The 12537-nt window shown below is 41.6% G+C and overlaps 1 protein-coding gene across 11 annotated transcripts in view; it reads right to left on the bottom strand.

The window, feature by feature from the left end:
* The window catches only part of macf1a (microtubule actin crosslinking factor 1a), a 301232-nt gene that overhangs the window by 157850 nt on the left and 130845 nt on the right, over positions 1-12537 (bottom strand). For 9 of the 11 annotated variants that reach the window (XM_080442892.1, XM_080442889.1, XM_080442897.1 and 6 more), the window contains 4 exons: positions 10956-11045; positions 8845-8946; positions 3283-3360; positions 1549-1641 (listed from right to left, as the gene is read on the bottom strand). In XM_080442892.1, coding sequence (XP_080299018.1) covers positions 1549-1641; positions 3283-3360; positions 8845-8946; positions 10956-11045 — 363 coding nt within the window. The remainder of the gene's footprint in view (positions 1-1548; positions 1642-3282; positions 3361-8844; positions 8947-10955; positions 11046-12537) is intronic. The other 2 variants (XM_080442895.1, XM_080442891.1) reach the window with 1 other exon arrangement.

Genomic DNA, 12537 nt, shown 5'->3' with positions numbered 1-12537 from the left:
ATATATACTGCTCAGCCCTAGTATCTATCATTTACGGACTACGCCTCTAACTTTCTCTCTTTCTCTACCACTTGCTTTCCACCTGGCCTGCTCTGTACCCCCCTTCCTTCTTGCTCTCTCCCCTGTATTCGCTTAATCTTTTTTCAATCACCCTCCATAGCTTTCCTCTCTCACCGTTCTGCTGACTCATGCTGATTGAATTGGCTGCTGCAGTGTCATGCGCCCCCTGTCTCCATGGCAACCGCCTGCCAGTGTCACCTTGCTAGGCTGGTGATGTCATCACCCAATCGGAGAGCCCAGCGCCTTCCAGTGGCCAAGCACAGGAGCTACAGCTACACGCTGACCCAATTACATTTGAAAATCACACCGTTTACTCTTTGACTGAAGAACTAAATGTATTTCTTTTGGCGTCACAGAATAAGGCTCTTGTCCATTATGATAGACTGTCTTTTAAATAACCTTGTCTTGGCCTGTACACATCACTAATAGGCATTGACAAGGGTACATTTCTATCCGCAGGCTTTAGTGAGAAGGGAACATTTGGTGAATATTAAGCCACATCAAAGCTCAGGCGAGGAACATTAACATTGACTAGATGCTGTACATTGTGTCCTTGAAAAGATGCTCAGCCATTAACTTGTTGAAATGCATTAGAATCTAGACCTTTTGACTAATTGCAGCAAGTCCTTTTTTTATGATACAAAGTATAAATAAATAAATCCCGTCATTTTCATTACAAGCCAAGCTCATTTAGCCAACAAAAACCCAGTTCACAGGAGGACCGTGCTTAATCACTTTCACCCTGGCATCCTTATTTATTTGGACATGTCATAGGTAAAAAATCTTTGCAAATCTTTCCAAAAAAGTATTATGTTTTCTGAAATGTAAAACAGGGCTCAAGTGGTTGTGGTGTAAATGTACCTTCCACTAGCAGACAGCGTTCATCTTTCATATCCACAATAAACACAAACAAATTCACCAAATTTCTCGATTAATTGAATACACAGGACCTCAATGGAAATTTTGGGTTATCCTTTTAGCATCCTTTTGACATTAATTAAACACTAACAAGCAAAAGTTTGACAACAATTACTGCACAACGCACCAAGCATTATTGCCACTGCTAGCATACAGGTGTCTGGTCCTGTGCTGTAGTGAGGCTTAACAGTTCTCTGTTCTCTGTGTTCTTTGCATTATATTGTCTCATTGCATCAAACCAAAGCACTAAAGTTAACCTCCATGTCGTGTGCACACACGTACACACACACAGAGCTGCATTCACATCGACACGGACACAAGAGTCCGCAGCAGAACACTTCAATGCACTATTAATTCAATTAATCTCAAATGAAGCAGACCGACTAACTAATCACGGAACACCCTTCCTTATTTCATTAAAGATCTGTGTGATTATTCCATTATGGATTTTATGCAAAATACTGCAAAGCGTCCAAACAAGAATTCAATCATTCCACAATTTATCTTCCAAAATGTATATTACTGTAGTCCAAGTCATAACCCTCAGAACAGCATAAGAAGTGCACAGACCTGGAAGTGAAGGATGATGGTCCAGATAAGACCCAACGTCAGCTTGGGGTTGCCGTCGGTGATGTCGTCGTTCCGGATGTTCACCAACTTGACCTGAAGATAAGGGTTTAAAAAAAAAAGTAGTACATTACATTGCATAATTTGTGTTTTAAGCAGACTTATAATAAATTATATTATATTATATTATTATCTGCTTATAACACTGTATACTTATAGTTATACAGTGTTACAGTATAAGCAGATTATAATGCATAGTATGTTTATAACGCATTATAGACATGGGATGCATGGTAAGTTTTACCGTAAATTCTCATAATAATTGTCTCTTGTAAACCATTAGATACTCGATTCCCCCAAAATAGAAGAAACATATTTGGATTTAATATGAGATAGAGCATATTGATTTAGCATTGCTAGCAAAGACAACATCTATAAGCTCACAAATAATGCATTGTGATGCAATGCACTTGTACATCTGCTATTTTCAGAGCGCGACACCATCGTACAATGAAGCACGAATCAGGCTCTTGGGTGACATCCATGACAGGCTGGTTCTCTGAGTTCCAGGATAACAAGACTACTGCTAACCACTATAGGCTGTATAATGAGACACTGAGAGGGAGGAGGGGTCAGCGCTGGTGCTGTCTCCTCCTGAGAACCGAACAAGGAAAGTCAGAGGCAAGTAGTGAAAGAGAGGAGAAATTGAGTTCATGGGAGAAAGCGTGAGACAGATTGAGACAGATTGAGTGACTGAGAGAAACTGAGAATAGACAAGAGGCGCAGTTTATGAGGGGGTGCAGTTTAGTAGAATGAGGCACTAAAATGTGACTAAGATAAAGGCGACCTAGAGATGATGAAAGGGAGAGAAAGAGGAGGAAAAGGTTTGGTTCAAGAGGCAGAGAGGGAGTGAGAGAAAAAGGGGTGATGTAAGAGAGAATAGAGATGGGAGTCTAAAGTCATGACATATCACTTGCCAACCAGTACCGATCTTCAATCCAACAATGCGTCTTACTACAGAGTATACATTAGGTTTAGGCTCTAGAGTGAGACACTGCAGTGCCTGTGATTGCTGATGCAGTTTCAATAGAATGTGTGATGGAGAGAAAGAGAGTGAGATAGAGATAGAGAGAGCGAGAGAAGCACATGCAGAAGGTACAGTGGAGTGTTTTTTTTGTGTGTGTATGTGTGTGTGTGTGTGTGTACATTTTCCATCTGAGGGATACCATAATACTATCAACAATTACATGTTTGATTTTATACAGTTTTTATACAGTTTTTTGTTAAATCTCTTGCGTTTCCTTTATGGTGTTGTGAATGTTTGGGTGTCATTTAATCCAATATTGCATTTTTTGTATTGGCTGGATTGCACTGGAGGAAGCTATGTATCTGCATAGCACCAATTTTCTATATTGAATGCTTCTGTGGAAAATCCAATAAACAAAGTAAAAAATAATAATAAGTACACATTTTTGTACATTGTCCAAACAGCATCATTAACCAGTTGTTTTTTCTGGTATTATACCTTATTATTTTTGGACTTTCCACAGTGGCTTTTTGGGCTATCATTTCATCATAACCTTTGACTGTACTACATGTAATGTTAACTAACTTGTTAATAAAGTATTCAATCAATCAAAGTGTGCCTGACCATTATTTGGACTTCATACAAACACAAGTCATACATATGTATATGACAAGACGCATCTTTTGGTGTGACGTTGCAGAAGGTCCTACCTGTCTCTGTTTGAGGAAGTCCAAGGCTATCTGCACATTCTGCAGTCTGTGAAACCTCATGCGGCCCTTTTCCCTTGGCTAGAGGAAGGAAAAGAAAGAACAATGCAGACAATGAGTAATAATACAAATCGGCAAAAGCACTAATTAGCAACACACCAGGGTGCAGTGAGGCAAACGGAGGAAGAAGCAATGAGTGTGTGTTTTCATACAGGAGCTGCCTTCAATTCAAAGTGCCATCAATGGGTGCTTGAAAATCAGCAGATGTAGTAACCAGGCGAGTGTCCTTAAGGGGGCGCCGTCTTCAACTGTGCGGAGCCGGTTAAAGACGGGCCTTTAAAAGATGCACAACCAACAAACCCAAGCTCTTCAAACCATGCTGTTTTACAAGGGCCAACGCTCACGCAACGCACAATGTCTGTTTGCTTTCTTCGCCATGTACGCACGCACGCACACACACACACACACACACACACACACACACACACACACACACACACACACACACACACACACACACACACACACACACACACACACACACACACACACACACACACACACACACACACACACACACACACACACACACACAAGGATGCAGGCAAGTGTATTCACACTGGTAAAGTTAGGCAAGGTATGGTTAAATTGGGCTTAATCATGACTGTACACCTGTAAAATCCTCAGTGTTAATTTAACTCTATAGGTCCATTTGTTTCCATTTGCAACACTGAGGCTTTTAAGGTGTAGTCCCACCACAATACAGCAATAATCAAGCTGTGGAGCAGAGAATGTAAGGAGGAGAGAGATCACACCATGCGGAGACGAGGTGTGTGGGTGTGTCTCAGGGTAGACCTACTGTATTATACTATTATATTGATAATTGTGTATGTGGCATGAATATCAATTGACACTTGCCACCAGTGGTGGAAAGTAACTAAGAACAATTACTCTCAAGTGTTGTACTTAAGTAAAATTTCCAATTTTACTTAAGTACAGTATTTCCAATTTTCTATAATTTTACTTCTACTCCACTACACCTCAAAGGCAAATATTGTACTTTTACTCCGATACAATTATTTGAAAACTTTACTAGTAACTAGATTTTGATTATTATTACAAAACCACTTCAGAACTACAGTATATATACTTTGGCAATTAAAATAGCCGATCTACAAGCTCACGACGCATCGCTTTGCGACGAGTTGTGAGCTTGTAGATCTGCTATTTTCAAAGGATTTTTATACATTTTATACATCTGAAAACTTGTGAAATGGGACCTTCTGCATAAATACTTTTACTTTTATACTTTTACTCAAGTAAATTTTGAATATCGAACTAGGGTATTGATACTTTTACTTAGAAATGTGAGTACTTATTCCATCACTGCTTGCTACTAACAAAGACTCTAGTGATATTATGCTACACTTTGATGAATACTGTTCAGCATGCAACACATTTACTTGTGTCACTCAAATGTGTTAAGTATGAACAAAAATCAAATATCAATACAACATATACAGTAAGTAGTTTTTTTAAAGGACTACACAGGTAGTCTGGCATGTTTAGCCCATTGAGTACAACTCACAGTTTGATTGATTGATGTAGTTTATTTAGAAAGACATGAGAATAGTACATGACAGTACATAACAGTACATGGAAGTACAAATTCACAATACAAGGTCTACTAAACTGGAAACCCTCATTAAGCATTACGCTTGTTTAAGATGAGGACCCCATGCACACAAATCATGATGAAATATAAGAGGCAGGCAGATATACACACTACTATACAGAATGTCATACAATCAGCTTTCAGGTTACTGGTATGACGAGAGAAAAAAAATATATATATATATACAAAAGAGGAAAATGAAAGAGGGGGGGGGGGGGTAGGGAGGGGTAGGTTAAGACTTAGACAGGGGCCATTTTCGAATTGCAGCCTCCTGAAGGTGTATCTTTAGGGCAGTTTTGAAAGTGAGTAGGGTTTTACACTCCTTTACTCCTTTTGGTAGGGCATTCCACATTTTTGATGAATAGCATGAGAATGAGTTCATACCCTTAGTTGAGCCAAATCTGGGTTGAACATGATCAGTGGAGCTGCCTCTGGTGTTATGATCATGGACTTCATTAACATTTTTGAAGTATTTTGACAAATACAGGGGGATCCCAATGTTGTGGTGTATCTTGAAGACCAGGCCCATAGCAAGTTGCTGTACTCTGTCCTCAACCCTAAGCCATCCAATCCTAGCAAAATGAGCAGGGGTTAGATGGGTTCTGTGATTGAGGCCAAGAAGTAGCCTTACAAGTTTGTTTTGGGATGTTTGGAGCCTTGTTTTTAAGGCCTTGGAGGTGTTGTGATACCATGAAGTGCATGCATAATCATAATGACCTTGAATGAGGGCCCCTGCAAGAATCTTCAGAGTATTCTTACTGACTAGGCGATCAATCCTCCACAAATAGCGTGTTGTTCGGTTGACATTTTTGATCACTTTTTCGGCGTTTTTGTTACCGGAGAGGTTTGCCTCCAAGATGGAGCCCAGGTAGGTAATTTCATCCTTTCTTTTGATGACATTATCACCCACTTTGATCGTGAAACTCTCTGCCTTGCTAAGGTTAGGACTGGACCCAAAGAGGATGGATTCAGTTTTACCCAGGTGTAATGAAAGTTTGTTGTCAGAGAGCCAGATGCAGATCTTGTTGAGTTCGGAGCTGAGAGTTTTCTCAACCTGCAGCCTGTCCCTGTCCGAGACTAGCAGGGCCGAGTCATCTGCGAACAGGAACAGCTTGCAGTCGCAGGCCGATGACATGTCATTCACATATATCAGGAACAGTAAAGGTCCTAGTATACTTCCTTGTGGGACACCACAAGTCACAGGGAGGGGGGGGGACTGGGTGCCGTTTACTTCCACCACTTGCTCCCTCCCTTCCAGGTAGGATCTCATCCAGTTCACTGACGTATCATCAAAACCTATTGCTTTGAGCTTATTGATCATAATTGGGTGATTGACGGTGTCAAAGGCCTTTTGGAGGTCCAGCATGACCATGCCGCAATATTTGCCCTTGTCGACATCTTGTTTGATAGAGTCGTTCAAATAGAGAAGGCATGTGTCAGTGGAGTGGTTTGTTCTGAAACCAGATTGGAATTTGTAAATTAGATTTTTTTCGGCAAGATACTTATCGACCTGTTCATAGACTATTTTTTCCATGACTTTCGAGATGGAGCTAAGAATAGAAATAGGGCGGTAGTTGCCAGGGTCTAATTTGTTTCCTTTTTTGTACAGAGGGGTCACCCTTGCTTTTTTGAAATCGTTAGGGACCCGTCCCTGTATGATGGAGAGGTTTATTATGTGGGTAATGATTGGAGCAATGGAGGCGGCCGAGTCTTTTAGAAATTTGGCGGGGATATTGTCGAGGCCTGTGGCTTTGTGTTGATGAAGAGCACTCAATTTTTTAAACACCTCTTCTGTTTTCACAGGGGAGAGTTTAAAATCATCTTTCCGTACACCCTGTTTTTTGTAAAATAAGTCAACATGTTCTTCACCATAGCACCCAGAGTGAGGGGGAAGTTTTTCAACCAAATCTGAGGTTATGGTCGTGAAGAATATGTTGAGGATTTTACTCACTTCATGTTTGGATGTGATGAGAGTGTCATTCACCTTGAGGCTTATGTTTGTAAACCTGGTTTTCAATTTCTTGCTGCAGCCTAGTAGGTTGTTGAATAGCTTCCAAAGCTCTCGTGGTTTGCTTTTGTTTTCCTCAATTTTGTCATCGAGGAAGCTTTTTTCTGCTAGTTCGAGCATGCGATTAACCTTGTTTCTTAGCTTGTTTCTTTCTTTTACAAGTTTAGCTACGTGGGATTCGAGACCTTTGTTAAAACACCTGGCGAGTTTGATCCTACCTTTATGAAGCTCAGAACACTTTTTGTTTCTGACCTTCATGGCAGTAAGGATGTCCGAATTCATCCATGGTACCGGGCGGGATTTGACCATGACGGTTTTCATGGGGGCCACACTGTCCAAAATTTGAATGAATTTGGTTTTGAAACCAAGCCAAGATTCGTCTACCTGTGTGCTGTTTAGTACGTCGGACCAGTCCAGTTCCTCTAGCCTGCGATCTAAGTCCTCACTCTTATAGTTTTTGAGGTCTCTGATCGTGACTGATTTGTGGCAACCGTTCTTAGGTTTACGTTTCTTTCTGGTGCAGAAGATCATGTTATGATCAGATATGCCACAGGTAGAAACACCACTATTGAGGATTTTGTCCTTGTCCGTTGCTAGAATGAGATCTATGGTAGTTTGAGTGGAAACACACAGCCTTGTGGGCTGGGTGATTAGCTGGTGGAGTGAGTGCCGATGACAAAACCCCTTGAATGACTTATACACTGACGCTTCCTTACAGAGCATGTCTGTGTTAAAGTCACCAAGAAGAATCGTCTCCGCACACTCCACCTTAGCTAAACACTCCTCAAGTCTTTCATAGAAATCAGTCTGGTTAGGAGGTCTGTATATGGTACCGACTAGCACAGGCTTGGAATTTTTGACATTACTGTCGACCATTTAACCAAAGCATAGTTTGTTTGATTTTCAAGGAAGACATTGGATTCCATTCATTTCAGTACTTCGGTATGAAAGTCTACTTGCAGAATGAGACAGGAAATCGAACACATAGTACAATTACATTATTTTAATGCATTTTCTTGTGTGGATTGATTTGAAAAGTCCCTGGAGAAAAGATTGATTGAATGAAATGCAAACGTCCATGACTTCTTAACCACGTGGGTTCTGTCGTTTTTTATGACCATGGAGAAAACGTAAACAAACACTAAATCTAAAAGTAACGGCATTAACGGGAAAACGGTCTATGCTGAATTAGAGCAGGAATGGCTGAATCAGGTGCTTCTCTGGCACAGGACCATAAAATGAGAAACCTAGAAGACTGGAGCACACTGGAGCACTAAATTACAGCATTACATATGCTAACAGAAACAGAAAATCTACAGTACTGGTTCTCAAACAGTGGGTCGGGACCCATATGTAGGTCGCGGACCAATTATTATGGGTTTTCCCCCCAAAAGAATTCCATTAAAAAAGGGGGAAAATCCATTAATTAAAGGGGGGGAAAATACTTTTATTAAGTCGCGATGCGATGTGTTGTGAGCTTGTAGATCGGCTATTTTCACTAGTTTGAGTCCCGGGGAGACATCATATTTCTCTTTTGGGTCTCGAGCTAATAAGTTTGGGTACCTCTGATCTACAGGGTATGTATATGGACAAAGCTGTGAATAATGTATTGACTATGGTACTGGCATGGTCCATTATCAATACATACACATATCCAGTGTTGATGACTACTGTAGTTCATTATAAACAACATCAGTGTGCAGGCTAATCTAAAATAATAATTGACAGTGTGGTGGTGTTGAAATCAATGACACAGCACTCTCATGCAATGTTCAGGTTTGGCACACAGGACGGAGGGGAGCCTTTAGGGACCTGTGACAAGACAGGAGTTTAAGAGTAAGTGGGGGTGACGGTTGTGGGGGGGAAGGGGTGTCAAACGTACTGCCTGATCTCCTTCCTCCTCCTCATCCTCCCCTCCCAGCAAGATGAGAGGGGGGGCCCGCGACACACACACCCGCTTCAGTGAGGGGCCGCCCTTGAGTTGCTATTGCAACAAAATATGGGGGGGAGGGAGTAAAGATGAGTAGAGGAAGGGAGAGATAATATAATGTACATGAGAGTTTGTGCATGATGAGGGCAGAGGATGGATGGACAGAGAGACAGAAAGAGAGACACAGACAGAGAGAGAGAGAGAGAAACAAATGAAAAAAAATAAGGAATTGGATGGATTAACAGTAACAGAAAGTCACAAATATTCTAACCCACTCCTCTTCCCTGGAAAAAGACATGTCTCACTCTCACTCACTCACTCTCACACTCTCACTCACTCTCACACACTCACTCACTCACTCACAAAGTTTATAGATGAGGGTTCACACTGGCGACAGTATCAGAACAGAGCAGTGTGTCCATTGGTTACTGGAGTGTGTGTGTGTGTGTGTGTGTGTGTGTGTGTGTGTGTGTGTGTGTGTGTGTGTGTGTGTGTGTGTGTGTGTGTGTGTGTGTGTGTGTGTGTGTGTGTGTGTGTGTGTGTGTGTGTGTGTGTGTGTGTGTGTGTGTGTGTGTGTGCGCGCGCGAGCGTGTACATGTCCCAAGGTCACCATCAGCAGCCTGTGTGTGCCAGTGTACCCGTGTGCCATTAAATCAGACTGTGTCATAGGCTGCCTGCCAGCTTTGTGACTGTGTTCATGTCTTATCACGCCCTAGCCTTGGTTCAAGACTATCATAGATGTATTTGATCGAGTCTGACATTTGCTTACGTATCTATGATAGTCTTGGTCTCCATCTCCCTATAGTCACTGGAAATCCACGTGCAAGGCCTGTACTTCTCCGTACATGTGTATGTGTGTTTTAATCAGTGGTGGAAAGTAACTAAGTACATTTACTTAAGTACAGTACTTAAGTACAATTTTGAGCTATTTGTACTTTACTTGAGGATTTCCAATTTCCAATACTTTTACTCCACTACATCTCAGAGGCAAATATTGTACTTTTACTCCACTACATTTATTTGAAAACATTAGTTATTAGTTACTTTTTAGATGTAAATTATGATATAATGAAACATACATTAACCACTTTAACCCTATTTTATACCTAGGCTATTTGAAAATAGCCGATCTACAAGCTCACAACACGTCGCATCGCGACGCGTTGTGAGCTTGTAGATCTGCCATTTTCAAATATTTAGTACTTTTACTTTTGGTACTTTAAGTACATTTTGATGCCAATAATTTTGTACTTTTACTCAAGTAAATTTGGAATTCCGGACTTTTACTTGTAACGGAGTACTTCTGCATTGCAGTATTGTTACTTTTACTTAAGTAAAGAATTTGAGTACTTTTTCCACCACTGGTTTTAATCCCCTCTGAGTCGGAGGTTCCCTGTATTCCTCAATGGGTGGGGTGGGGCGCATCAGGTAAAATCCGGTATTACACTAGATCTAAACAGGTTGTAAACGAGGAAATAAAACTGTGACGGGATTAAAACGCATATCTATTGAAAAATACGGATAACGCACACAGGTTCCCAATAGCATCCGTGGCTACAGGGGCAGCACTTTATATGTTTCATTTGTACATGTACGGAGAAGTATGGGCTGTGCACGCGGATTTCCAGTGACTATAGGGAGATAGAGACCAAGGCCATCATAGATATGTGAGCAAATGTCATGCAGGCTCAATAAAATACATCTAAGATAGTCTTGGTCCACGCCCAGGAGACTGTTGCAGTGATTAAGCCTAATTTATAAAATGGTTGTGAGCTTGTAGATCGTCTATTTTCATAATATGTATCTGCGGAACCGAGTTAAACTAAATGTAATGCATCAACTCCTACAATTCCAAGTGCTTGTCCGGGTGGGGCGTCCCCAGTTCAAATCTGATTATTTTGGGGGTCGTGGCCTGAAAAGGTTGAGAACCACTGCACTAGTGCACTTAACCCAATAGATCTGCTAGGCCAGGGTGAAATATTTAGGTTTGTGCCGTGTGTGCTGTGTGTGTGTGTCTTTGTGCGTGTGAGTGTGAGTGCGTGTGTACTGCATGCTGTCCATACCAAGGTGACTCCCGAGAGGACCTCGAGCAGAGAGATGAGGTTGTGTCCGTCCCTCAGGTCCTCATACAGGTCTGTGATGTGTTTCCTCACCTGGCAGAGAGAGAGACAGGAAGAGAGAGAGAGGGAGAGAGAGAGAGAGAGGGAGGGAGAGTCAGAGAGCATTAATTACACACAATACCACAGTACATCTACATCCACTTCATCACTGTTGACATATGCCAAGCTGCGTAGCCCAGCTCACACTGGGACAGACGTCACCTTGGCAACAGCGGCCCAAGTCAGCAGTCAGCACCAGCTGTGACCCCCCCCACACCGCGCAGCGGCTGAATCAATGCCATGGTATCCGGGGGCGACATCGGTTGACATGGTGACTCGTCAAGGCTAGCCAAACAGGCCTTGTGTCGAGAAGATCGACGCTGTGGTTTTGTTTGAAAAGTAGGACGTCTTTTCTTTTCGGGGCATTCAGATTGGACAGACAGACAGACAGAGAGACAGACAGGATGGACCACAAATGAACGGACTAAAGTGCTCTGGACTGAACTGAGGGTAATGAGAGAAGGGATAGAGACAGGGACTGACGAAGACATAAAGAGGCATCGCACAATGAGTAATGTCCAGTCAGTGCTAAGTGTGCGGTCACGTGTGTGCCATGGTATACTATACCAATAAAATATATATATATATAAATAAATCGGCTCCACAGCACAGGACACTGATGTCAAAGTCAAAACAGAAAATTGGGGCTTTCCAGCAGCATAGTGTGTACAACTTAAACGGGGGAAAACATATTTGTGCCTCACAAAGTACAAGTTGCTGCAAACAGTGATTTACTGCAGTCCTGGCCTGATGACAAAAAACTGTAGTGCCAAATTGTGCCAGCAGAGGGCAACAGTGTCATGACAATAAGCCTCAACTTAACCACTTATGGCACCCCTATTTTGGCTATGGCATTAGAGGTGAAGATTTTCAAAACAATTCAAGACATCTACAGTAGGTAAAAAAAGACAAGCTCACGACAAGTCACAATGTGACGTGTTGTGAGCTTGTAGATCACTATTAGTTTTTGGGTTAATTGAACGCTCAAGATTATAATGAGTTTATTACGAGCTGCCGGAATACACAGTACAAAATTTATATTTTCTTATTGCATGACTCCATTGTATATCTTTGTGTGTGTGTGTGTGTGTGTCCATTATTGTCAAAGTGGGGGCCGCCAGGGAGCACCAGAGGGCCCAATTTGAAAAGCAAATTGAAAATAAATAAATAAATAATTAAATTAATATGAAAACTAAGTTTCAATTCAAGTTTAATTCATAAGAATATTGTGCTAGTTTAACCACTTTCAACCTCGCATCCCTATTTTGGGCATGTCATAACCGTCAAAAAATTCGAAAAAGTTCAAACATCTTCAAACTTGTCAAAATGTGAGGATGTAGATCAGCTTTTCTTTAAGCCACTTCGAATGTGGGGCACCACCACAGTCTATGGACATTTGGGTCCTTGGTATGAAAAGGTTTGTCAATCCCTGCATTACAACATGATAATTCAGCTTACTGGAAGACCCACTCAGCAAATGTAACAC

This window comes from Gymnoscopelus braueri, assembly GCF_963280865.1.
Source record: "Gymnoscopelus braueri genome assembly, chromosome: 11".
NCBI classification, from domain to species: Eukaryota; Metazoa; Chordata; class Actinopteri; order Myctophiformes; family Myctophidae; genus Gymnoscopelus; species Gymnoscopelus braueri.
This window is presented reverse-complemented; position numbering and strand designations above follow the sequence as displayed.